At 40.1% G+C, this 26,816-nt stretch overlaps 2 protein-coding genes across 5 annotated transcripts in view; one reads left to right on the top strand and one right to left on the bottom strand.

Annotated features, from left to right (window-relative positions):
- Window positions 1-1,161: 1,161 nt before the first annotated feature.
- Window positions 1,162-23,352, top strand: Nprl3 (GATOR complex protein Nprl3). Of its 4 annotated transcripts, none has more exons than XM_067786576.1 (4): window positions 1,162-1,451; window positions 1,520-3,155; window positions 21,697-21,803; window positions 22,458-23,352. In XM_067786576.1, the coding sequence occupies exons 1-3, from the start codon at window positions 1,184-1,186 to the stop codon at window positions 21,791-21,793; spliced, it is 2,001 nt and encodes a 666-aa protein (XP_067642677.1). In that variant the 5' UTR covers window positions 1,162-1,183; the 3' UTR covers window positions 21,794-21,803; window positions 22,458-23,352. The 4 variants fall into 4 exon arrangements, with proteins under 4 accessions (XP_067642677.1, XP_067642680.1, XP_067642679.1 ...); XM_067786575.1 differs by lacking the exons at window positions 21,697-21,803; window positions 22,458-23,352 and adding exons at window positions 20,422-20,577; window positions 20,656-21,362 and having other exon boundaries at window positions 1,169-1,451; XM_067786579.1 differs by lacking the exons at window positions 21,697-21,803; window positions 22,458-23,352 and adding an exon at window positions 3,651-3,914 and having other exon boundaries at window positions 1,163-1,451.
- The window catches only part of Pop2 (CCR4-NOT transcription complex subunit Pop2), a 39,732-nt gene continuing 36,091 nt past the window's right edge, over window positions 23,176-26,816 (bottom strand). Inside the window, exon 4 of the mRNA XM_067786580.1 lies at window positions 23,176-26,637. Coding sequence (XP_067642681.1) covers window positions 26,515-26,637 — 123 coding nt within the window. The 3' untranslated portion in view covers window positions 23,176-26,514. The remainder of the gene's footprint in view (window positions 26,638-26,816) is intronic.

Raw genomic sequence — 26,816 nt, 5'->3', positions numbered from 1 at the left:
CACAAAAAATAAGTCTCTTAGTCATAATGTATCGAAAACAATAAATAAAATCTACAAAAAGTTAATAAATTCTCCAACTCAAATATTTTTAGGTTATGGATATGGCGAAAATCCAAAAACCAATTGTTTGGCTATGGTCTGGTTATGCCGTTAGCGTTATAGTATGGCACCATTCTATTACATTGATTTCCATAAGGTTGGTTCGATCAGCTGTTTTATCTGGTTATGGGTTTATGGTTATAAGTCACCATTAATTGGCCCTTAAAAGTCTCTTAGTCATTACGTATCCAAAACAATGATTGACTATGGTATGGTTATGGCGTTAGCGTTATGGTATGGTACCATTAATCGATTACATTGATTTCCATAAGGTAGGTTTGATCAGCTGTTTTAAGTGCGAATTAATTGTGACTTATAACCATAAAGCCATAACCAGATAAAACAGCTGATCGAACCTACCTTATGGAAATCAATGTAATCGATTAATGGTGCCATACCATAACGCTAACGCCATAACCATACCATAGTCAACCAATTGGTTTTTGGTTTCTCGCCATATCCATAACCTAGAAATATTTGAGTTGGTGAATTTAATAACTTTTTGTATATTTTATTCGTTGTTTTGGATACGTTATGATTAAGAGACTTATTATTTGTGGATTATGTTTGTAATTTTTTGCGTTTTCTTCATTTTATAAAATTTTGACGATTTTTTAGTTAAGGCACCATTAATCGCTGACATTGGAGATGGTTATTGATATGGGTATGGTTACGACTATGGCGTTAGGGTTACGGAAGTTTAATTTGTACTTTATCTGGTTATGGTTTTATGGTTATAAGTCACCATTAATTGGCCCTTAAAAGTCTCTTAATCATTACGTATCCAAAACAATGAATAAAACCTACAAAAAGTTATTAATTTCACCAACTCACATATTTTTAGGATATGGATATCGCGAGAAACCAAAAACCAATTGGTTGGCTATTGTGTGGTTATGGAGTTAGCTTTATGGTATGGCACCATCAATCGATTACATTGATTTCCACAAGGAAGGGGTTCGATCAGCTGTTTTATCTGGTTATGGATAAGTCACCATTAATTGGTCCTTAAATTATTTTAATTTGGTTGGCTATGGTATAGTTATGGCTACGGCGTTATGGTAAGCCAACATAGACCCAATACATGATTTCCATGAGGTTGGATATGGATAAGGCAAGTTTGCCTCGAGCTCTAGATTTTGTTGGCATTGGTATTTCCTGCGCTACGACATTTGACATTGCAAAAGTTGCAAATGTAAAATTGTTCTTTGTGCTTTATTTATTTTATTTTATTCATTCAAACGATAATTTAATAAAAATGGAAGTGAATCCAATCACAGTAATGCTCGTTTATATGGACAGTAAAGGTGATCGTCTTCTATTTCGCTACCCATATGAAAATGTGCGGAAAGGTAGGTCTGATGATTACAATGAAATATGCACCTTACACCTTACTTACATTTGATTACATCTTTTATAGATAAACCACCGCTGCATGGTATGTCCTTAGCTGTATCAGTGCCGGTTTTGAATAATCCACCATTGGTGGATGTACCCATGAGTAGCTCCACAACATCATTAGTTTCACAAGTATCTGTAGAATCGAATAGAAAACGTAATCCATATGCTATTAGCAGCAACGACGAACTATTACAAACTATGCCGCCACCAAATGCTGTATCCCCCACATTATTCGGTGTTTTTAATTATACGAGCAATAGTGCACCCAAAGGACAATTAGAAGGCTTCACCGATGAAGTGCTTTCAACTTTGTTCGCTGTAAAACAACAATTGTGCAACCAAAAATTAGAATTAAAGGTAAATGATGTACGCTTTGTGTCACATCCAACGTTGATACCACGCAATGAGCAACGTAGCAATAGTAGTGTTAGCGGAGGTACAAATATAACGCAGAATTCAGTAACAACGAATGTGACAACTGGTAATGCCACAACATCAAATGTAGCACTTACATTGCCACTACCAAAATCACAATCGCAACCACAACAAATGCTTATAAATATTGTTTTTGCTTTACATGCCCAAGCCAGTTATTCAATAGTAAAATGCTATTATGAATTGAGCAAGCGACTGGGATTGGCTTTGCGTGTTGAAGAGCAACGTACTAGATATTGTACTGACGAAACAATGCTTATGGCACGCACTCATGACGAACTCTCCTCACAGCAGCTACCATTGGAACGTACTTTTGATGCAATTGTCGAACATTGTAGTTTAGCACAAGCACTTAAATCAATTTATCATGATTTATGTACCACTGGTTTATTGAATACAACTTTGAATCAATATTTGACGGTTAGTTTTTGCCTACCACAAAAAGCGCATCAGCTACATAAAAAAGGTAGCATGGTTGATCCGGAGGTTATTGATCGTTGCTTGCGTTCGCTCAAACCTTATCATGGCATGTTGTTGGTTGACTATGCAGAATTGCTCGACTGTGTGCCGCCACGTGCAGCGCGTATGTTGCTGCAATTAGTAGAAATTTATACACCGTTAATGAGCTTACAAATGTTAGCATCCGAGGCAGATATGAGTATTGAACATGTTTATAAAATCGTTTCACATTTGGTTTATTGGGGTAAAGCCACAATAATTTATCCACTTTGCGAAACGAATGTGTATGTTATTGCGCCTGATGCTCCACTTCATACCAAATCTCATTTGGTGGAGAAATTTTCAGCACGTTTTGCTGGTATGTCGCTGTTCGATGCCATTTCAAACTTTTCACGACCCACATCTATTGGTCATCTTACAACACCATTACAACAGTCAGCACGCCAGGGTATGCTTGCACAAATGGTGGTATGGATGCTGCAACACCATCTTCTAATGCAATTACATACATATGTACAATTTATGCCAAGCGATTTGGATGATTTTTATGGTGGAGTGAGTAGTATGAATGTGGCGGAAGGTAGTGATGATTGTTTGGCATATGGAGATGGTAGGGCCGTTCAGGAACATAAATCATCAATGATGGATTTACAAGATGCCCCGAATGCGCATAATTCAATGAGTGTTGGATCCGTTGGACATACGGGAGAATTGATGACATCGCCAATGAGTAGGAGCATAAATGTCAGTGATGATGAACTGTAAGTATGCTTTTTTTTTTAGAGATATAATTTCTGTGGTAGGGATTCTTAAGATCCTCATAAAACCAGGTTATATTCCGACAGTATTTTCAATTCAATAGGTTTTTCATGGCCCCACGCCAGTCACAAAATCAGTAAAGTTTTTAATATTTATTTTTCCACAGCTAGTACACCATGGTAATACCATAGAGGCCAGAACCATGTGTAGCAGCTTAGCTTGCGAATTGATATCAATTTTAGTAATTGTTCGTAATTTAAATTGAGATTGTTGGTGTTTCAATGGCACCACGCCAGGTTATAATCAATTTGTCGAATTTATCAATAAATGTTCACAAAAAGTGAATTCAAAAATTTTGCAATCAAAATTGCAATTTAATGTAGCTATGCACTGAGTATTGCATAGATTTTAACACGAGCTGCTTATTCAGCAATCAATTGTCCATTATAAGCCATAATTTGTTCCGTTATAATTCTAAGAATTTTTTTAATTTCCAGTATATGGCCTGTTGCCGTGTGCTAAACACTGGCCCGTTACGATCCGTTATATAAAGCGAGTTGGTTTTATGTGGCCCACGCCAGGTTTTCAATCCCAATATTTCAATATGCGATCACTTATAATTTCACTGATTCCTGTTAGGAGTGCACAAGCACCATCTGACTCCAGGTCAGTGAAGCACTGCACCTCCCAACTCCGCCGAAAAGCCAGAAGGAAGCACAAGCCAACCTTGATGCCTATTTAAATTTTCGGCTCAACTAAAAAAGCCCGACAAATTGCAGTTGAGCCGAGGATGACCCGCACCACGCTTCCCAAGGCAGTCGGTTCTATGTACCGGAGCGACTCGGGATTTTTCCCGACCAAGGACTGTCATTTCAGTGTGACCCCATCTAATTTGTTTCGTCCCTCCCACAAATTGTCATCCTCCCAGCAGCTCCTTGCAGCAAGACTACTCCATATTCTCTTACTCCGGGAAGGCATCGAATCCAATCCGGGTCCGTCTCCTGACCCCGGTCCTGAGAAATGGTTTTGCTGCATCTGCCGGAAAAGAATCTTTTTAGGACGGTCATACTCTGTTCAGTGTGTCTCGTGCAAGGGATGGTTGCATCGGACAGGTTGTTCTGGGCTTGATCCCAAAACCCGACGTCCACGTAACTTTTATAAATCTTTTGTGGCTCCTTGCTGCTCACGCCCAAGGGCGTCCCGTAGTCTACGCCTAATGGACTAACTGGGAAGATTACGGAAATAGTCGATTTCATGAAGCGGCACAACATCCGCATTGCTGCGATTCAAGAGACTAAATTCACAGCAAGATCTGCATTGCAGACCTGCTCTGGGTATAACGTCCACAGGAAAGACCGCGAGAGCGGAAATGGAGGCGGTCTCGCGTTTATCATACACCACTCTGTGCAATATTATATATTTGATCTTGGCATCGACCGCAGGGACAATGTCTTAGAACGTCAAGGCCTATCTGTCCGGTCAGGCGATGCAAACCTAGAAATCATCAACATCTACATCCCTCCTGCCACCTGTTGCCCCAGTGGATACCGCCCTAATATCAGGGCCTTACTCACTGGCAACAATCGCATTATCTTAGGTGATTTCAATGCCCATCATGATCTATGGCGGACAGTAGGGGTGAGATGTTGGCGGATCAAATAGATAGAAGAAACGACGTTCTGCACAATAAACGGAGACGCCCCCACACGTATGGTAGGAAGCTGTCACAGCTCGCCAGATATCTCAATCGTGAGCGCAGAACTCGTAAACTGCGTCAACTGGCAGCCGATGGTAACATTGGCATCCGACCACCTGCCCATACTTATTTCGCTTGAGCGTACCGCCGACTTCATCGTCACTGCAAAACGCACTTTCATAAACTTCAAAAAAGGAAAGTGGGAAGAATATAAATCCTTTACAGACAGCCGCTTTGCTGCCCTTCCTATCCCGACTGATGCCCGCCAAGGGGAGCGTGCCTTCCGTAAGGTCATTAAATCCGCCTCGGCACATTTCATTCCCGCCGGGAGAATTCCGAAATCCGGCCCCACTTCCCGGCGGAGGCCGCAAACTTAGCGAGAGAACGTGACCTTATAAGACAGCTTGATCCAGGCTATCCCCAAATAAGGGATATAAACCAACGCATCAGATTGCTTGTGGATGAACACAAGCGGGCGAAATGGGAAGAGCACCTAAGAGGTTGTAACCTCTCTACCGGTGTGGGTAAACTTTGGTCCACCGTAAAGTCCCTATCGAATCCGACTAAGCACAAAGACAAAGTTTCCATCGCCTTTGGAGTGCTGTCGGACGCGAAAAAATGCGCGAGCGTTTTCTGCCGACAATATATAATGCATCCTACGGTCGACAAAGATAGACGGAGAGCCAATAGACACGCACATAAACACAAATTCAGCGCGTCACCAATCACCATCACCGCTAAAGAGGTTGAGGACGCCATTGGTCGTGCTAAACCATCCAAAGCAGTGGGCCCAGACGGCATAGCCATGCCGATGCTTAAAAGCCTAGGGAAAGAGGGTTTCAAATATTTGGCGCATGTCTTCAATCTGTCTCTTTCCACCTTTGTCATACCTGAGAAATGGAAAATGGCCAAGGTGGTCCCGCTACTAAAGCCTGGGAAACCAGCTAACATAGGTGAGTCGTATCGTCCGATATCTCTCCTATAGCCAGTGGCAAAGACACTTGAAGCCATTTTGCTCCCTTATTTCCAAGAAAATTTGCAGCTAGCCCCTCATCAGCATGGCTTCAGAAAACTCCATAGCACTAGCACCGCGCTAAATGCCATTAGCACCCAGATAAATTGCGGTTTAAATCAATACCCCCACCATAGAACAGTACTCGTAGCGCTAGACCTATCAAAAGCTTTCGATACGGTCAACCATGGCTCGTTACTGCAGGACCTGGAAGGGTCTACCCTTCCCCCATGTCTTAAAAGGTGGACCGCAAATTATCTGGGTGGTCGGCAGGCATCGGTGCAATTTAGAAACGAAGCATCAAAACCAAGGAGAATTAAACAAGGGGTGCCACATGGTGGTGTCCTATCCCCACTTTTGTTTAATTTCCTCATATCTAAGCTACCTTCACCACCGGAAGGAGTCACAATCGTTTCCTACGCCGATGACTGTACAATAATGGCCACAGGCCCAGGCCCAAAGATCGATGCGCTATGCAATAAAATAAACGGCTACCTCCCTGATCTCTCCAGTTTCCCCCCCCCCCCCCCCCCCCCCCCCCCCTCCCCCCGAAACCTGGCATTATCACCGACTAAATCTTCCGCGACCTTATTTACAACATGGACGCCCCAAATGTCGACCATTTTGAACATCCACGTCGATGGCACTACGCTACCGACTGTCCTAGACCCCAAAATCTTGGGTGTGACGTTTGATCAGGGTCTAAATTTTGGTGAGCACGCAGCCGCAATTGTTCCGAGAATTCAGAGCCGTAACAAAATCCTCAAATCCCTCGCTGGCAGTACTTGGGGAAAAGATAAAGAAACGCTCATGACTACATACAAAGTAATTAGCCAGCCGATTACGTGCTACGCGTCACCCATATGGTCGCCAAGCCTAAAAATCACCCACTGGAAGAAACTACAGGCCTGCCAAAATACTGCTCTCAGAATCGCCACGGGCTGTCTTCTTATGTCCCCAGAACACCATCTGCATAATGAGGCGAGAATACTCCCCATCAGGGAGAGAAATGAGATGCTGACCAAACAGTTCCTGTTGAATACCCAGAAACCTGGGCATCCCAACAGACATCTGATTGATGAACCAGCACCGCCTAGGGGCTTAAGAAGTCATCTCTGTAAGCATTTTGAGGAAATACGGCACCTGAGAACCCAGCCGTATGAAGTGAAAAAACACAAGCGGGTCCTTGGTGAACTCCATGAACAGGCGTCGGACCTTTATGCCGGGAATTGCCCGGTGAATCCAGTGCTTAACGAAAATTATCCAAAACTTGCGGAAGAGGAACGCATACTCCCCAGGGAAACGCGTGTCACTCTTGCTCAACTTCGTTCTGGATACTGTAACAGGTTAAACTCTTACCTATCCAGAATCAACCCCGACATACAAAATGTATGCCCCGCTTGCAACGTGTGCCCACATGACACCAACCATCTCTTCAATTGTAATGTGGAACCAACGCCTCTAACACCCCTTTCCTTATGGTCCACCCCTGTTGAAACGGCAAGTTTCCTTGGACTCCCGTTAGAGGATATTGATGACAATTTGTGATCGGTCGCGGCTATTAGGTGGGGCGAGCATTGCTACAACAACAACAACAACAACATGACCCGCACCACCACTCCGACGAAACGACTAGAACGGAATGTAAGTATGCTTTTAGGTCAATGGTAATTTGTTTGCGCAATTTAACGGAATATATACAGCTGAGTTCCAAAAATCAACCTATCTGGCCTACCCTTAGGAAAATTTGCAAATAGCGTTTGCTTCAAAAATGTCCTCTCTGTTTAAATATGATTCAACCCATATTAATACAGGTGTGTAACGTAATACAGAAAATCAAAATCCCAAAATTCAAAATGTCGACATTCAAAATGCAGAGAAATCAAAAGACAGGCAAATCGAAATGCGGACAAACCAAAATGCAGACAAATCTAAATACAGACAAATCCAAATGCAGACAAATCAAAATACAAATACAGACAAACCAAAAAATGGTATCTTGTTGGTCCCAAAATCTGATTCTTCCATTAATAACTTTATATAAACCAAGTTTCATATATCCATTTAAATTTATTTCAATTAATTTAACAAGTAATAACAAACAATCATTTACTATGCTAAATTTAAGTGCTTAGCTATATTTTCCAAATATTCTTTGGGACTATAGTTTCCCCTTTCTCTAACAATATTTGTAATACATTTTTTAATACAATGTTCATGTGTCTGCAGCCGTCGTCGTTTACTAGGTTTTTCACCACTTAGCAGCTTTTCTATTTTGGTTTCTACTAGAACTTGTTCTTTTATCAAGTTGGATATAAGACTAAATATATTAACATATTGCTGTTCAACCAAACTGGAAATTCGGCGATGCCATGCCTCAACATTTTTCTTGGGTTCGGGGAAACTCATCCAAAACGTTTTCGTAAACGGACCAGTAGTTGGGAGCATATGCAGGTGCTTTAATCTTTTCTTTTTTAGGGTTTTTCCAATATATACGCTTCTTCAAAATATTTCGCAATTTTTGAGAAATCATTATCACCGTCTTTGAAACTTTCGAAATATGTAGGTATTTCATTAGCAGGTACAAATGCAAGGGCTTTCAGTTGTTTAACTTTAAGAAAAAACTCTTCATTTCTCCCATATTTAGTCTGAAGTCCTACTTTTTGTATTCGCCTCTAAATAATTTGGCCTAAATGAAAAAATTAGCCTTGTACATTACCTCGGGGAAAAAGTTTTTAAAGGATTTCACGCTTGCTTTTTCAAAATCGGTTAAAATTACTTTTGGATTTAACGAAATGTTGTTATTTATTTATTTATTTATTTATCAGTCTACAAATTAAACAATTATACAGACCAAATATACCGACACTTAAATCTCAGATGTAATACACCATATAAACAACATAAGCAGTCATCAATTTTAAAGTAATATTTAAACAGTATTGAATTAAACGCTTGACAATTTCAATTAAAAACTTAGAAGTAAGCAAAAGATAAAATGTTGAAAATGTGTTAAAATGTACTCATGAAGGAGCTAGTAAATAATAATTTATGAAATTGACAATAAAGCAAATTAATAGTAGATAAAATATATACATAATAGAATTTATACAGAGTAAATTTGATTGCATACATAAAAAAAATAATGATCACAACGCAATTTTGCAAACAAGTTTCAAGTAACTGGTACTTCAAATTTGAAACAGAGGGTTGAACAGTATATCACGGTTTAGCGTTCTTTGCTTCATTTCGAATTACAAATTTAATGTAGTTAAAAGGTATTTTTTAATACCAAGAAACGAGTCGCAGACGTCTAAATTTTTACAGTGTTTATTAAAATCACGACATAAGCAGTGAAGTGGTTCGTGCATTTCATAATTCGACCTGCATGTAGCTACAAAAATTGATTGAAAATGTCTAGATGGCCTAATAGGAACGTTAAACTTAATTTCACCAAGCAAAAATGGACTATTTATTGACCCTCTTATTAATTTAACAATAAATAAGACACCCAGCATCTCCCTGCGGCTCTGCAATGTAGGTAGCTGTATTAGTTTTAACCGGCTGCAATAGGGGGGAAGATTTTTAGAAGGATCCCATGGTAAGTGTTTTAAAGCGAAAAGCAAAAATTGTTTCTGGACCGATTCCAGCTTGTCAGAATGAACCTGATAACGCGGATTCCAAATTATTGAAGCATATTCCAAAGTAGGTCTGACCAATGTGGTAAAAAGAGTTTTTGTAATGTATGGGTCATTAAATTCTTTAGACCAACGTTTAACGAAAGCCAAAGTACCTGTCGCGCTATTCACGCAAGATTCAATATGAAGTTTAAAATCGAGTTTTGGGTCCATTGTAACGCCTAAATCAATAAAATTAGTAACTTGCTTGATTACATATTCGCCAATAACATAATCATGGGATTAGAAGGACTTCCTTGTAAAACACATGAACTTACATTTAGGTAGGTTTAGTGACATGGCGTTTACATTACACCAGTCACCAAGACTATTCAGATCAGCCTGAAGACATGCCCTATTCACGGGTGAGCGGATAGGCATTACAAGTTTGACATCATCAGCGTACATCAACGGCTTACAGCTCTTCAAAACACTAGGAAGGTCATTAATGAACAACAGGAACAAAACCGGACCAAGATGGCTGCCTTGGGGAACACCAGAAGTTACGTTTATGAACCGAGACCAACAATTATTAAATATAACTGTTTGTTTTCTTTCCCTCACATAAGAAGAAACCCAAGATAGAAGCAAAGGAGGAAATCCTAACCGATCAAGTTTGAACACACGATCAAGTTTGAACCGATCACACGCGAACTTCAACAATTCATAAACAAATTCGTTGTAGCACTTTTAACTTTTTTCTGTCATGAGACAATAAACCAGCGGTACAATTTCATTGCAAGATTGCGTACCTCATGAGAGAAGGAACAACTTTAAATGTTCCATCCATTATCCATATATCACTATTTCCTAGTAAACGAATGTTCTCCTTAGTTGCTATGTATGCATTGATTATCAAACTTTTTTAACGATATTAAAAAGTTGTTTCCGTCAACCTTCTGCAATTCGGAAGGAATTTCCAATTCTTCCACAGATTTTGGTTGCTTCAACTGCAGCTTCCGCCTTGCTCTATTTATTTTCTGTTTTTGAGCAGCCGACGTGGGTAAATATTTTCGGGTATCCTTGTTACATTGGGCAGTAGCCCTAGCGATAATCTGGCAAGGTTTTTCCGAAAAGTTAGTTGCATCATTCTTTAATGTGGTATTTGTTTTGCTAACATCAACCTGGGATGCCACAGGATCATGGGTATGTTCAGCGGATCTTTTAATTAATTCATGTTGCCCGACCTCTTTCAAAATTGTTGCCACCCTACCCTTGCACGTACATGAATTTCTTTTGTCGCAAAGCCAATACACTCGTTTGTCGCGCTTTTTATCAACACAGCTTCATACCACCTTTATTTGTTTTAAGTATCTCCATGCTCAAGTTTTCAATCTAACCAATATAAGAACATTAATTTCAAAATTTTGCAAATAATTCATATGTATATTCACATAAACCCTCACCTTCACAAGAATATAACCCGAATTAAAACGAACACTGGTATTACAAATATAGTTAATAAAGGCTAAAGGCAAATCGAAAGGTGCATAAAATATGCGAAATAATATTGAATACACGGTTGCCACTTGTGGTCCATTTGGACCAAAAATGGTCCCTTTCAACCCCATTTGGTCCGGTGGTCCCTTTTTTTCAATTTTGGTCTTTTTTAGACAGTAGCCACGATTTTGGTTCTTTTCTTCCTTTTTCGCTGAGGTTAAAATTCAAAACTCTGCCCACAACATTTGGCACACTTTCATTAACCCACATATAATTTTCAATTTAGTTTTGTATATGGAAATCTTACCACAAAAATTGCTCAGTCAATAAAATGTAGCAGACCAATGATATTTCATAGGAGATATTTTAGGCGAGCCATTAATAAGAAAAGTGATGGATCTAAGGGCAAACACATTACACGGACTTATCAGAAAAAATTCTTGTTTTAGTATCCAGATATTTCGATCGGTTAGTGATAGATTTTTTTCACTAGTTCAGCTAAGAAAATTTTTCTCAAATGCACGTGTGCCTCTAAGAAATTTCGCAGGCTTTCCACTGATGGAGCCATTACGATGGTCGTCAAGTTAAAATTTGAATTGAAAACTAAGTAAAATAATGAAACTCATTGGTTTTATGATCGGTAACACTTGCAAAATTGTTTACAAAGAAATCCTATGTAAAAATTGCAGGAGTATTGGCGTGTTCCAGGAGTATTGTGGTGTTCCAGGAGTAGTGTGGTGTTAAGGCACGCCGAATACTTGAAAACTAAGTAGCTTGGCATAAGAAATATTTTAACTGTAAGTAAGGCAGGAATACTTCTTGAAAGCGGTAACTTTACAAATGAAAAGCGGATCGCGATTGAACAAATTTACTTTTATATTCAGACTAGCACACCCGGCAGATGTTGTTCTGCCCTAAATTTGGTCTATCTGCATACATTTTAATAAGCTTTTTCCGTCTAACTCTGCACTACCCCTCTACACTTTTTCCTAATCTTTTTATTCACTCCTCCCTCCGTCTTTTTCGCATCATCTATCTCCATCTTCGTCTCATTCTATCTTTTTCTCAGTCTCCTTCTCTCTTTTCTCTTCTCTCAATTTTTTCTCATTCTTCTTCATCTCTTATTGCCAGTCCCAGAGGGTGGTATGTATTTTGTTCCAGTCCCATTCCGGGTCTCAGTCCCAGTCCCACTCCGAGTCTCAGTCTCAGTCCCAGTCCTAGTCCTAATCCCAGTCCCAGTCCGTTTCTGGTATACTTCCCGGAAAAAAGCATCATAAATACTAATATAGGCAAATTTATATACGAAAATTTCAGGCAAATCGAATAGGACGTATGTAAATAGGTATGTGGGTATTATTAATTCTTGTCTTTATTTCGGCTTCGCATGCATATTTATCAGTTTTGCCAGGTTGATGCTACTAAATCGAATATCACAATGAACTTTAGAGCTCTCAGCAACAGCTTTCATTTGATATCCATAATACACACACATTCTAGGGGTATCCGGATCCATGTTTTGGCCTATATCTCGAGACCCTGGTCGCTCAGCGGTGTAAAACTTACTCTGTATTATAGCACACATCAACAGCTTCAATTTGATACCCATAATATAAAAACATATTCTAGGTGTATCCGGGTCCATGTTTTGGCCTATATCTCGAGACCGTAGGCACCCAGCGGTGTAAAACTTACTCTGTACTAAAGCATACATCAACAGCTTCAATTTGATACCCATAATGTAGAAACACATTCTAGGTGTATCCGGGTCCACGTTTTGGCCTACATCTCGAGACCCCAGTCGCCAATAGGTATGAAAACTACCCTGTACTAAAGCACTCATCAACAGCTTCAAGTTGATACCCAAAATGTAAAAACATTGTCTAGGCGTTCACGGGCCCACGTTTGGCCTATATATCCAGACCCTATTCACCCAGGGGTATGAAAATTATCCTCTACTAAATCACTCATCAACAGCTTTCATTTGTTATCCATATTGTATAAAGACATTCTAGGGGTACCCGGGTCCACGTTTTGGCGTATATCTCGAGACCCTAGTCACCTAGTGGTATGAAAAAAAATTATCCTGTGCTATATCACTCATCAACAGCTTTCAACGTTTGATATCCATATTGTATAAACACATTCTAGGGGTACCCGGGTCCACGTTTTGGGCTATGTCTCGAGACCCTAGCCTCCCAGTTGTATGAAAATTATCCTGTACTATATCACTCATCAACAGCTTTCATTTGATATCCATATTGTATAAACACATTCTAGGGGTACCCGAGTCCACGTTTTGATCTCAAGACCCTAGGCACGAAGCGAAAAAAAAGGTATACGTTGGCCGATTCTCAGACCTACCCAATATGCTCACAAAATTTCATGAGAATCGGTTCAGCTGTTTCGGAGGAGTTAAGCCTCTAACACCGTGACACAACAATTTTATATATTAGATTTTGAAGCAAATGTAAAAAAGATTTGATTTCGAAAGAAGGGTTTTGTGTTTTATTCTCGTAGGCACAGAACCCCATAAACTTCAATAACAACGCTGTTAACTAATTTCTAGTACCTACTTAAAAGTAATCAGGCTCCGTTATTGCACAGTTGAAACTTTTAAGACGTTTGATTTTTAATCTGAAGAATAGGGCTAGATTCAGTAAATGTGAGTTTTTCAAAAATCACACTTACTAAATCTAGGCTTTGGTATGAAATCTCAACGTTCAGGGGAAAAATTAAGCATCATTTATGATTTACTGAGTTTGCTCATAGTTCGGCTACACCAAAACGCAAATTTTTGAGCCTATTCTTACTAAAACCTAACTGCGCCTATTCCCAAAGTTTATTAAAATTTTGTATAGGAAACCATGGAAGCATCCTGACATTTTATATTTATCAACGACTACGACACTTTTGTAAATTGCTTGTATCATAAGCAAATAAAACAAAAATTTGGTCCTTTTTTTTTTCGATGAATTTTGGTCCCAAATGAAAACATGGTGTGGCAACCGTGATTGAATACTTCCTTTCAAAGACAACGCGATTCACTGAGTAATTTTAAAGCGCAAACAGTTAAAGTAAACACACTAATTTGTTCTTGAGGCCTACTTGACGAATATTTTTTTTTTGAATTTCAAATTGCAAGGGATTTTTTCATGTTTTTTAAATTGCAAAAAATTTAAATTTATTTTAATGGCCTACTTGAGAAAATCGTTTAGTTTTTGAATTTCAAATTGCATGAAAGGGATTTTTTCAAGTTTTTTAAATTGCAAAAAATTTTATTTTTTTAATGGCCTACTTTTTTTGAATTTCAAATTGAAAAAGTTGTTTGCATTATTTCGCCGTCAAATACCCTGGTGAATAAGCAGCTTATTGCCGTGATTCAAAAAGATAACCGTGGGCAGAATCACCCTTAGCCGATCCAACACCGGCTACGCGATCCACAGTATTTCTGCCCAGAACATCTTTCCGTGTAGGCGGCCTTCGGCCCGCTTTAAAAAAATAACCCTTAGCCGATCCAACACCGGCTACGCGATACACAGTATTTCTGCCCAGAACACCTTTTCGCGTAGGCGGCCTTCGGCCGCGCTTCAAAAAAATAACCCTTAGCAGATCCAACACCGGCTACGCGATCCATAGTATTTCTGCCCAGAACACCTTTTCGTGTAGGCGGCCTTCGGCCACGCTTCAAAAAAATAACCCTTAGCCGATCCAACAGCGGCTACGCGATCCATAGTATTTCTGCCCAGAACACCTTTCCGCGTAGGCGGCCTTCGGCCACGCTTCAAAAAAAATAACCCTTAGCCGATCCAACACCGGCTATGCTATCCCCAGTATTTCTGCCCAGAACACCTTTCCGCGTAGGCAGTCTTTGGCCGCGCTTCAAAAAAATAACCCTTAGCCGATCCAACACCGGCTACGCGATCCATAGTATTTCTGCCCAGAACACCTTTCCGTGTAGGCGGCCTTCGGCCACGCTTCAAAAAAATAACCCTTAGCCGATCCAACACCGGCTACGCTATCCCCAGTATTTCTGCCCAGAACACCTTTCCGCGTAGGCGGCCTTCGGCCACGCTTCAAAAAAAAATAACCCTTAGCCGATCCAACACCGGCTATGCTATCCCCAGTATTTCTGCCCAGAACACCTTTCCGCGTAGGCAGTCTTTGGCCGCGCTTCAAAAAAATAACCCTTAGCCGATCCAACACCGGCTACGCGATCCATAGTATTTCTGCCCAGAACACCTTTCCGCGTAGGCGGCCTTCGGCCACGCTTGAGAAAAATAACCCTTAGCCGATCCAACACCGGGTACGCGATCCCCAGTATTTTTGCCCAGAACACCTTTCTGTGTAGGCAGCCTTCGGACGCGCTTCAAAAAAAATTATCCTTAGCCAATCCAAAACCGGATACGCGATCCCCTCGCTGAGCTTATTTAAACATACATAGGTTTATCTTCATTTATGAAGATACAAAATATTAAAATCCATAGTCATTTAAAGTATGTACTTATTCAGGAAATCGCATTTATTTTTGAACACAGAGTCTAGGAATTTCCTTATTATGATTAGTCTGTATTTTGGTTTGTCAAAATTTTAATTTGTCTGCATTTTGATGTGTATATCTTTCGATTAGTCTTAATTATGTCTGTATAATGATTTGTCTGTATTTTGATTTTCGACATTGTGAGTGTCTCCCTATTAATACGGCTCCGTCTATACGAAGAAAAAAACACACAAAATTTCGTTTAATCAAAAAGTGAAATTGTATTTATGTATAAGTTGTGACCTGCAAACGCAATATTTTTGGTCTAGGCAAGAGGCCAGCGAGAGCTTCGAAAAACTATTCCGCACCCCAGCGGGTAGGGGGTCAGAATATACCCGCGGTAGGTATGCCTGTCGTAAGAGGCGACTAAAATACCAGATTCAAGGGGCTGTGTAGCGCAACCCTTTCAGGTTGCCAACGCAATATATAGCTTCTCCAAACCCAATTGTCAACCTCACCTATCCGCGGCGAATCCTGTTTCACTAACAGACGAGGCTCTGGCGAAGAGTGAGGTGTTTTGAATCGCTTGTTTGCATATTAAGCAGCATTAACAATAATGTTATCCTCACAAATTAAATGGGGATACACTGTCGTCTGATTGATGAGCCAACACCGCCCAGGGGCTTAAGGAGTCATCTCCGTAAGCATTATGAGGAAATACGACACCTGAGAACACAGCCGTATGAAGCCAAAAAACACTGTAACAGGTTAAACTCTTACCTATCCAGAATCAACCCCGACATACAAAACATATGTCCTGCTTGTAACGTGTCCCCACATGACACCAACCATCTCGCATCCCAAGGCCGTCGGTTCTATGTACCGGAGCGACTCGGGATTTTTCCCGACCAAGGACTGCCATTTCAGTGTAACCCCATTTAATTTGTTGCGTCCCTCCCACAAATTGTCATCCTCCCAGCAGCTCCTTGCAGCGGGACTGCTTCATATTCTCTTGCTCCGGGTAGGTATCGAACCCAATCCGGATCCGTCTCCTGACCCCGGGCCTGAGAAATGGTTTTGCTGCATCTGCCGGAAAAGAATCTTTTTAGGACGGTCATACTCTTGTCAGTGTGTCTCGTGTAAGGGATGGTTGCATCGGACAGGTTGTTCTGGGCTAGACCCCAAAACCAGACGTCCCCCCCCCCCCGCTACCTTCCAACAGCCCCCCTGCTCAGCAAGCCACAACAAGTACCCGCTGTTGCTCGCGCCCCACGCCCAACTCACACGGCTGCTCCCACTCATACCTACAATCTCCGTAGTAGAGTCGGGAGCAATGCCGAGCATCAGCCCCTGCCCCCGTCTTCTTTCCCCCTCTTTTCCGGCAGCAATTGTGTACGTCAGGGAAACAGACTCTTAGTCCCTACCTCCCTTTGCACCGTTTGCCAGCACAGAATATATACGTTTGCGACATCCGCCCAATGCAGCTCCTGCCATGGACGGTGCCACTTTCCTAGATGTTCTGGTCTCCGCGACGGCAACCCCGCGACGGGTCTTATTGCGCCATGTTGCCAGGCCGCATATCGAAATACACCGGGTACCCCAATGCCTACCCAAGGACGTCTAGTCCCAGGGCCTCAACAGCAATCGCGTTCTGGCCTTCCTAAACCCAGGCGTAGTCACCCGTCACTTACTCCCAGAGTGACGACGTCTCCCCCTATGCACTTCAGAATTGTGCAGTTAAACTGTAATGGATTGACTGGGAAGATCGTGGAGATAGTCGACTTCATGAACATCCGTATTGCTGCAATTCAAAAGACTAAACTCACAGCAAGATCTGCATTGCAGACCTGTTCTGGGTATAATGTCCACAGAAAAGATCGCGAGAGCGGAAATGGAGGCGGCCTCGCGTTTATCATACACCACACTGTGCAATATCATATATTTGATCCCGACATCGACCGCAGGGACAGTGTCTTAGAACTTCAAGGATTATCTGTCCGGTCGGGCGATGCAAATCTAGAAACTGTTGCCCCAGTGGATACCGCGTAGCGCTCAGCGGCGTACTCACTCGAAACCATCGCATTATCTTAAGCGATTTCAATGCCCATCACGATCTATGGCATTCAAACTTGCGGGTGGACAGTAGGGGTGAGATGTTAGCGGATCAAATAGAAGAAACGACGTTCTGCACTATAAACGGAGACGCCCCACACGTATGGTAGGAAGCTGTCACAGTTCGCCGGATATTTCAATCGTGAGCGCAGAACTCGTAAACTGCGTCAACTGGCAGCCGATGGAAACATTGGCATCCGACCACCTGCCTATACTTATTTCACTCGAGCGTCCCGCCGACTTCATCGTCGCAGAAAAACGCACTTTAAAAAAGGGAAGTGGGCAGACAGACAACCGCTTTGCTGTCCTCCCTATCCCAACTGATGCCCGCCAAGGGGAGCGTGCTTTCCGCAAGGTCATTGAATCCGCTTCGGCTCGTTTGTAGCGGGAAAAGCCTGGGAAACCAGCTAACATAGGAGAGTCATATCGCTCGATATCTCTCCTATCGCCAGTAGCCAAGACGCTTGAAGCCATTTTGCTCCCCCACTTCAAAGCAAATTTACAGCTAGCCTGTCATCAGCATGGCTTTAGAAAACTCCATAGCACCACCACCACTTTTGATACGGTCAACCATGGCACGTTACTGCAAGACTTGGAAGGGTCTACCCTTCCCCCATGTCTTAAAAAGTGGATCGCAAATTATCTGGGTGGTCGGCAGGCATCGGTGCAATTCAGAAACGAAATATCAAAGCCAAGAAGAATTAAACAAGGGGTGCCTCAGGGTGGTGTCCTATCCCCACTTTTGTTTAATTTTTACATATCAAAACTACCTTCACCACCAGAAGGAGTTACTATCGTTTCTTACGCCGTTGATTGCACAATAATGGCCACAGGCCCGGGCCCAAAGATCGATGAGGTTTCCAACAGAATAAACGGCTGCCTCCCTGATCTCTCCAGTTTTTTCACCTCGCGAAACCTGGCATTATCACCGACTAAATAATCCGCGACCCTATTTACAAATTGGACGTCCCAAATGTCGACCATTTTGAACATCCACGTCGATGGCACTACGCTACCGACTGTCCTACACCCCAAAATCTTGGGTGTGACGTTTGATCAGGATCAACATTTTGGTGAGCACGCAGCCGCAATTGTTCCGAAAATCCAGAGCCGTAATAAAATCCTCAAATCCCTTGCTGGCAGTACTTGGGGAAAAGACAAAGAAACGCTCATTACCACATACAAGGCAATTGGCCAGCCGTTTGCGTGCTACGCGTCCCCTATATTGTCGCCAAGCCTAAAAACTACCCACTGGAAGAAGCTACAGGCCTGCCAAAATACTGCGCTCAGAACCGCCACGGGCTGTCTTCTTATGTCCCCAGAACACCATCTACATAATGAGGCGAGAATACTCCCCATCAGGGAAAGAAATGAGATGCTAACCAAACAGTTCCTGTTGAATACCCAGAAACCTGGGCATCCCAACAGACATCTGATTGATGAGCCAGCACCGCCTAGGGACTTAAGGAGTCATCTCCGTAAGCATTTTGAGGAAATACGGCACCTGAGAACTCAGTCGTATGAAGCAAAAAAACACAAGCAGGTCCTTGGTGAACTCCACAAACAGGGGTCGGACCTTTATGCCGGGAATTGCCCGGTGAATCCAGTACTCGGGGAACAGTACCCAAAACTTGCGGAAGAGGAACGCATACTCCCCAGGGAAACGCGAGTCACTCTGGCTCAACTTCGTTCTGGATACTGTAACAGGTTAAACTCTTACATATCTAGAATCAACCCCGACATACAAAATGTATGCCCCGCTTGCGATGTGTCCCACACATGACACCAACCATCTCTTTAATTGTAATGTGGAACCAACGCCTCTAACACCCCTTTCATTATGGTCCACCCCTGTCGAAACAGCAAGTTTCCTTGGACTCCCGTTAGAGGATATTGATGACAATTTGTGATCGGTCGCAGCTATTAGGTGGGGCGAAACATTGCTACAACAACAACAACAACACCAACCATCTCTTTAACTGTATTATGGAACCAACGCCTCTAACACAGCAAGTTTCCTTGGACTCCCGTTATAAAATTTGTCATCGATCGCACCTATTGGATGGGGAGCAGCACTGCTGCAACAACAACAACAACATATTACTCTCACTAACGGACGGCTTATGTTTTCGTATGAACCCATTTCTTCTTAGCAATTACGTCTAATTCAGTGCGACTATTTCGTCCGGTCACAAGATTTTGATGATTGCTATTATTTTTGCGACGCCTAGTATACCCTTGAATATCACCATCACCAGTAAAATTAGCGTTAGAAGCAGACGCAGCATTTTTATTGCTATGCACACGAAATATTCTCAGCCGAGGATTTCACACAAGCAGGTTCACTGTTGGGTACGTAGGCTTGCACTAGTGGTGGGGAAAAGTAATTTAAAACCAACTGCTCTCAGGGGAAGTGCGAACTGCAACGTCTTTCAAAAAAATATATATTTAGCCATAAAACCCTTGCAGACAATTGGATATCTGTGTGCCAAATTGCAACGGACTTTGCTTATGTCGGCAAGCGAAGGAGGGTTATAGAACTAAATCCTCCAAATAAACCGGGGGCTGATTTTGGAAAAAATCCTGGGTCATGGGCAGTTTTAACCTGTGCCTCAGGGTGAGAGGTCCTAGGGGAAAGTGTTAATATGCTAGACACAGGTTGAGAAGAACTCGATTTCGCTGCTACAACAACTCGATTTCGAAAAAAATTGAGGCAAGTTGTTTAGTTACTAGCAATTAAAACCTAAAAACTTATAAGTACTTCATTAAATATGCAATTAATATAGCTTATAACAGCAAAGGCATCTTCAAAGTAAATCTTAACAATGTATGCACACCGACTTATTTGTTTTAGTAATGCTGATTCTATGCTCTCCTGCACAAGTCAACCACTTCCGGTGCCGCACACAAGTCGACGCTCCATTACCGAAGATCCATATTCGGGTGGCTGTTCAACAGCCTCTGATAATATTGCGGCGCATCCCTTTTCTAGTCATAAATCGAATTTTAGGTAAGCAAATTGCTACATATTTCTTCGTCCAAGTTATAAATTCACCATTTTGTTATTTTCTATTTACCCAACCCACAGTATGACCGCTTCCATGAGCACTGAAAACTGTGATAGCATTGCCTCTATTGAGGATGAGGAGAAGATCAAAGAGTTGTTATCCATATTTAATGAAGCCGATGGTTTAGCTATAAGACGTATACCAGCCTCTACAAATATCGATGATCTTTCACTCTTGGTTAAACTTTATCAGGCTGGTTATTTTAAAAGTGAACATCATCTTGAGGAGATTATGTATTTTCAAAGTTTACGTCCAGCCGAATTGTTACAATTATTGGATAAATTTCGTGATGTTTTGATAATTTATGAGACTGAAGATCCGGCTATTGCATCAATGTATAATAACAAATGATGAACGGAAGTGTGGGTAGTCGAGTTGACTGTTCTTCAAATTAGTTCACAGCTAATGAAAGCCTTTTGGCGGAACAACGAAAATAATTTATATGTATCTAATAAAACTGTCTGGAACAAAATGAACATATAGAATACTATCGAAATATAAACGAAAATTGCTTTTAAAATTTTAAGACAATAAGAAAGTAACAAAAAATATACTATAAAAATATTTCGTCGATAAATTTGCAAACTACATGTTACCAATACAAAATATTTTCTCAGAATTCTGACTTACCTAATTGGCGCTTAACGGTCTAAACGGTTCCGGCAGTTCAACAAGTCGCGCAGGCGCTTCTTCGTTGGGCTAACTGGCGCCAATTGGTAACACCAAGCAAATTCGACAGCAATTTGAATTAAACAGGTGGACAGATTTCAGACAAATACTTTTCTAATCGTGTCTTACGATCCGTTATTGAATATAGGGCTAATTAAACTTCCTTAACCATAACGCCATAGTCGTAACCATACCCATATCCATAACCATCTCCAATGTGATCGATTAATGGTGCCTTAACCTAAAAATCGCGAAAATTTCATAAAAATGAAGAAAACAAAAAAAATTACAAACATATACCACAAAAAATAAGTATCTTAGTCAAATCGTATCCAAAACAATAAATAAAATCAACAAAAAGTTAATAAATTCTCCAATTCAAATATTTTTAGGTTATGGATATGGCGAAAAACCAAAAACCAATTGGTTGGCTATGGTATGGTTATGGCGTTAGCGTTATGGTATGGCACCATTAATCGAAAACATTGATTTCCATAAGGTAGGTTCGATCAGCTGTTTTATCTGGTTATGGTTTTATGGTTATAAGTCACCATTAATTGGCCCTTTATGTGTTAAAAAAAGAGTATCGATCACGGATCGTAAAACGTAATACGGACCGAGACTCAAAGAACCAAACTTTAGAAAAGAAGTAGCTCATTTCTGGTTCTGAGCTTTTTTCAATATTTTGCCGGCCTATATTATCAGTTAGGTTAAAGGAGTAAAGAAACCATACCTGTAATACTTCTAAATTGCTACTACAGGCTGGGTACACTCATAGACATCAGAGTGCCGATATACTCATAGAACCGCCAACAGAACGAATATTGGGAAACAGTAAACCATCAAATCCCGGGTAAGTAATTCACCATTGGGGATTTTGATATAATAATCACAATTTAACTATTTTTTTAACGTTTTCAATTTCTTTTTTGTGAACTTTTACCGATAACACCGAGTTTTTTGCTAATTTTCAAGTAGGTAATGACAATTTCTATTACTGTCCATCGTTGGCGATTCTCTAGAGCTTTACGTCTCTGATATACTGCTGTTTAATTTTTTTGTTTTTGTTATTCAATAATCAAATGGACATAATTCAAATCTTTTCATATCACACTTATGCTGCTTTTTTTTATTTCGAATTCAAACCTTTTAGCGAACACATTGTACTAACAATTTAGGAGTATTACATATTGTGGCGAATGTTGACATCACTAGGCTGTTAGTAAATAATCACGCAACAATAAAAACATGAAGCAGCCACTCGTATATACATGTACACATTAAAGTTAGCAATACGTATGTACAAGGCAACGAAGAGATCTCTCACACACACACATGTGGTCATCAGCCGAAAGTAGTTGCTCACACATACACACGCATATGACTATGAGAAACGCATAAACTACAAATATACATGTACCAAGCAGGAGATTCTAGAAGATGAAACGTCTAGACCTTTGGAGAAATATTCAGACGAGGCAACAGAGAGTATAAAAGCAGCGCAAGCTGAGGAATCAGTAATCAGTTTGATTTAAACACGCTATCAGTTGCGCGGCATTAATTGTGAAGTACTACCCCAAAGTAATCTGAATAAAGACCAGTTTGCAATACTGAATATTGGAGTGATTTATTCAACAGTTTAGCGATTCGAACGTTAGCAGAAGGTTTCAAATAAGCCGAATTTCCCTAAATTCGTTACAATATATAAAAGAAATGCTATCAACGGCAATTTATGCCATAAGAAAAATCTGCCTTTGTGTTAAATATAATGGATTTGTTTAGCGCCTGTAGAAAGTCAAGGTCATTAATGTTTATACGCGTTTATACTACTATAACTGTGCAACAATAATAACTGAAACGCACAATTTGCATTTTTTAAGATAAAATGAAGTTACGTTTTTATTTACTTATTATTTTTTTTAATTACTAGCTTAGTCTGTAGCGCTTATAGAAAATGAAATACTAAATAATAACTAAATTGCCATTTATTACTACATATATATGTATATATATATTCTTTTTTAATTAATATTTTTCTCTGCTTAAAACTAGTTTGTATATTTATTGGTTTGTGTAACATAAACTTTTTCTGTACTACGAGCAAGTGAGTTACAATTTAAATTTGTTCTTGTTTTGAATTTGGTTTTTTTTTCACGTACAAGGAAGGGACATAACGTTTACAAAGCTGAATATATGTATATTAGAGCGGGTCAAATTGTATGGATGGATTTTTCCCCATCAGGAGTATAGCAAAAACGTAATCTACAGATGATTCTAAGAAAAATTGCCGAAGACACCATAGGATAGGATAGGTAGGTTCGGTGGTAGCTGCCCTGATAAGGACAGCTCACTTGGACAACACGAAGGTCCGTTGTGATACCACATACACCAAAAATAACGGTGACTTAGATCTAGCTACTTAGAGAATCGTTGGGTAGCAACGATAAAGCTCCGAATGATACCGATCTCAACTTTGGATATATCCTCGGGAGATCCAAGTGAGTCGCGACCGAAATACTTTCGTCTAGTTCTGGCAAAAGCTGGACAATCAAGCATAAAGTGATTTGGTGATTCCACCTCATCATCCTCCATACAGCTGCAGCAGGATGGAGTTTCCAGTATATTGAGACGTACCGCATGGATACCCATGGGACAGTGTCCTGTCAAAACCCCAATGACCATTGATAGGTGAGCCTTAGTGAACCCAATTATTTCAGCAGACCTCCTGCCATCCACTTTTGGCCAGAAAGATCTTGCTACCCTGCAAGACGTGGTATCCGCCCAACGTTTGCTGAGCTGATTCGAGGCCCAGCTATGGAGGAGCAATCCACAGGTGGCCAGCGGGATCCCGAAATCCCTACAGCCATCTTCATCCGGTTCAGTTGTACCGTTGCGGGCTAAGAGATCCGCTTGACAGTTACCCGGGATATCACTATGGCCCGGGACCCAGATAATCTTAATTGTAAAATAATTTGATGCAATCGCAAGCGAGGTCAGGCACTCCCAGACCACCCTCGATCGCACTGTAGTTGAGCTCAAGGCCTTGATAGCCGCTTGGCTATCAGAGTAGATGTTAAATTCCCTAACCGTGGTAGCACTGGATAGCATTCCATCCACCGCATCCTTAATCGCAGCAATTTCCGCTTGGAATACACTGCAGTGATCAGCCAACTTAAACTTGCGGCTTAAATTTAGCTCTTGACAAAAGACCCCCCCACCAACCTTTCCATCCAGCTTCGACCCATCCGTGAACAAGTTAACCGGTCCCATGCCCCAGATAATTCCTCTTCCCCAATCCTCTCTCTCTGGAATAACTGGGGTGAAGGTTGTATAGGGAGCAGTTATCCATACAGTAGTCCGTTCTGTCCGGGATAAAGTCGAAACTGGTAAGAAGGCTAGAGGGTCCGCGGTCAGAAAGTCTATATCCCATATCACGAAGCCTGACCAACGACCTTGCCGCGGCCGCCTTTCCCGCAATATCTACAGGGTATATGTTCAGCATGACGTTCAGAAGACACCATAGCTCTAAGTCCAATTTCGAGGTCCCGACTATTGCAAAATAGATATTTTGCATTTGAATTTAGGGTTTGGCCCAAAAAATCTTCATAGCTTCTGATAGAATTATAGGACAAATATCATATTGGGCTTACTTTAAAGATATTTTACGTACATTTCAGAATCGGTATTAATATCTATAGTGTTTTTGAATTTAATTTAAATCATGAGAAATTAGCCTAAAATGAACTTTTAACTACGATATTATAATTTTTAACAAATTTTCTAAAGAGCATTTTTTTTCTTTACAGCTAAAATAAATTCAGAACATTTCCAACAACTTTCATTCAGACAGTTTTTCTTTTTTTTCGAATTCGTTTTAGTAAAAAAAAATTTTCAAAAAGAACCTATATTTTCAAGTAATAAGTAAACATTTTTTTCTACTAAAACGAATTCGAAAAAAAAAAATGTCTGAATGTAAGTTGTTGGAAATGTTCTGAACTTATTTTAGCTGTAAAGAAAAACATTTTTTCCATAAGAAATTTGTTAAAAATGATAGTTGATAGTTAAAAGTTCATTTTAGGCTAATTTCTCATAATTTAGGTCTGATATCTCTACTAAAATTCAAAAACACTATAGATATTAATACAGATTGTTAAATGTACGTAAAATACCTTTAAAATAAGCCCAATATGATATTTTTCCTATAATTCTATCAGAAGCTATGAAGATTTTTTGGCCAAACCTTACATTCATATAGCAAAATATCTATTTTGCAAAAGTCGGGGGCTCGAAATCGGACTTAGAGCTATGGTGTCTTCGGCAATTTTTCTTAGAATCATCTGTAGATTACGTTTTTGCTATACTCCTGATGGGCAAAAAATTTGACCCGCTCTAATGTGTATGTACGTATTTATTTTACCGTTACGTTTTGTTAAATATATTTTGTTTTAAATACTTTTCTTTAAGTTACATTGTTGATATTGAGTTTTTTTTTAAATTTTTATGTTTTATGCAAAGAGTGGAGGTTAGCTTAAAGACTCACGCTGACTTACATACATACATATATGACATAAATATACATATACATATTTAATAGTTATTAGCCAGACGTTAAAGAATACATACATATAAATTGTTGGTATAATTATAAATGTTGGCATTTATATATATTGTTGCTCGTTGCGCTTTTTAGTTATTATAAGTAGAATTGTAGTGCTTTGCGTTAAAAAAGGAATATGTTAAATATATTATTTTACGGTATTTGGCGGTAATCATATTTTTTAACAAAGTGTACTTGTATCTGAGTGTGTGTGTGTATGTGTGGTTGAGTGTGTTTAAAAACATACAATTTCGTACGAACATTAACTAAATATAATTTCTTTTTATGTATATATAAACTAGAGCTAGTTGGTTAGCTTTCCTTTGCAACTTTTTTTATGCGTTTAAGTTGTTTTAACGCACAGACGTGATTTTTGCATTTTCTTTCTTTTGTTGTTTCATCATTTTTCAGTAGCACACTTCCTCAAACAGTAAAATTTTTGCGCTTAATTACATTTCCGAATTTTTATTTGTTACCGTTGCGATTTTTTTTTTGATCTCATACAAAAAATACAATCATCATCCAACATATAGCGTACGAGCTGAAATATTTTACAACTTATTTAGTTTGCCGCATTTGCGTCGGTATTTGTCGTATGTTCAATTAAAACGGATCATGTTGAATTATTTTCACCATTACTATCCTGGAAATTCGTGCCATTTACAATAAATGATGTGCCAAGTCCATAGAGATGCCCACAATATTTTGCATTATCGATATTGTCTTCGAAGAACATCTGCAAGTGTAAATGAAAAAAATACAAATTATAGACAATATTAGAAAATTTGCGCAAATGAAGCGCGATTTTGTAAAGCAAAAATATGTATAAATAGCATAAAAGTAAAAAAAAAAACAAAACCAAAAAATGTTGATTAGAAGGCGAGTTTTATGCTCGAATGAATAGCTCTGGAGCGC

This window comes from Eurosta solidaginis, chromosome 5 (assembly GCF_040869045.1).
Source record: "Eurosta solidaginis isolate ZX-2024a chromosome 5, ASM4086904v1, whole genome shotgun sequence".
Lineage (NCBI taxonomy): Eukaryota > Metazoa > Arthropoda > Insecta > Diptera > Tephritidae > Eurosta > Eurosta solidaginis.
This window is presented reverse-complemented; position numbering and strand designations above follow the sequence as displayed.

Excerpts from the sequence above, each read along its gene's own strand:
- Nprl3 (XM_067786575.1), top strand. The coding sequence starts at position 1,184 with ATGATTTCCATGAGGTTGGATATGGATAAGGCAAGTTTGCCTCGAGCT. Across the intron at positions 1,452-1,519 it reads ATATGAAAATGTGCGGAAAG|ATAAACCACCGCTGCATGGT; the intron begins GTAGGTCTGATG and ends CATCTTTTATAG. Across the intron at positions 20,578-20,655 it reads AGTCATAAATCGAATTTTAG|TATGACCGCTTCCATGAGCA; the intron begins GTAAGCAAATTG and ends CCCAACCCACAG.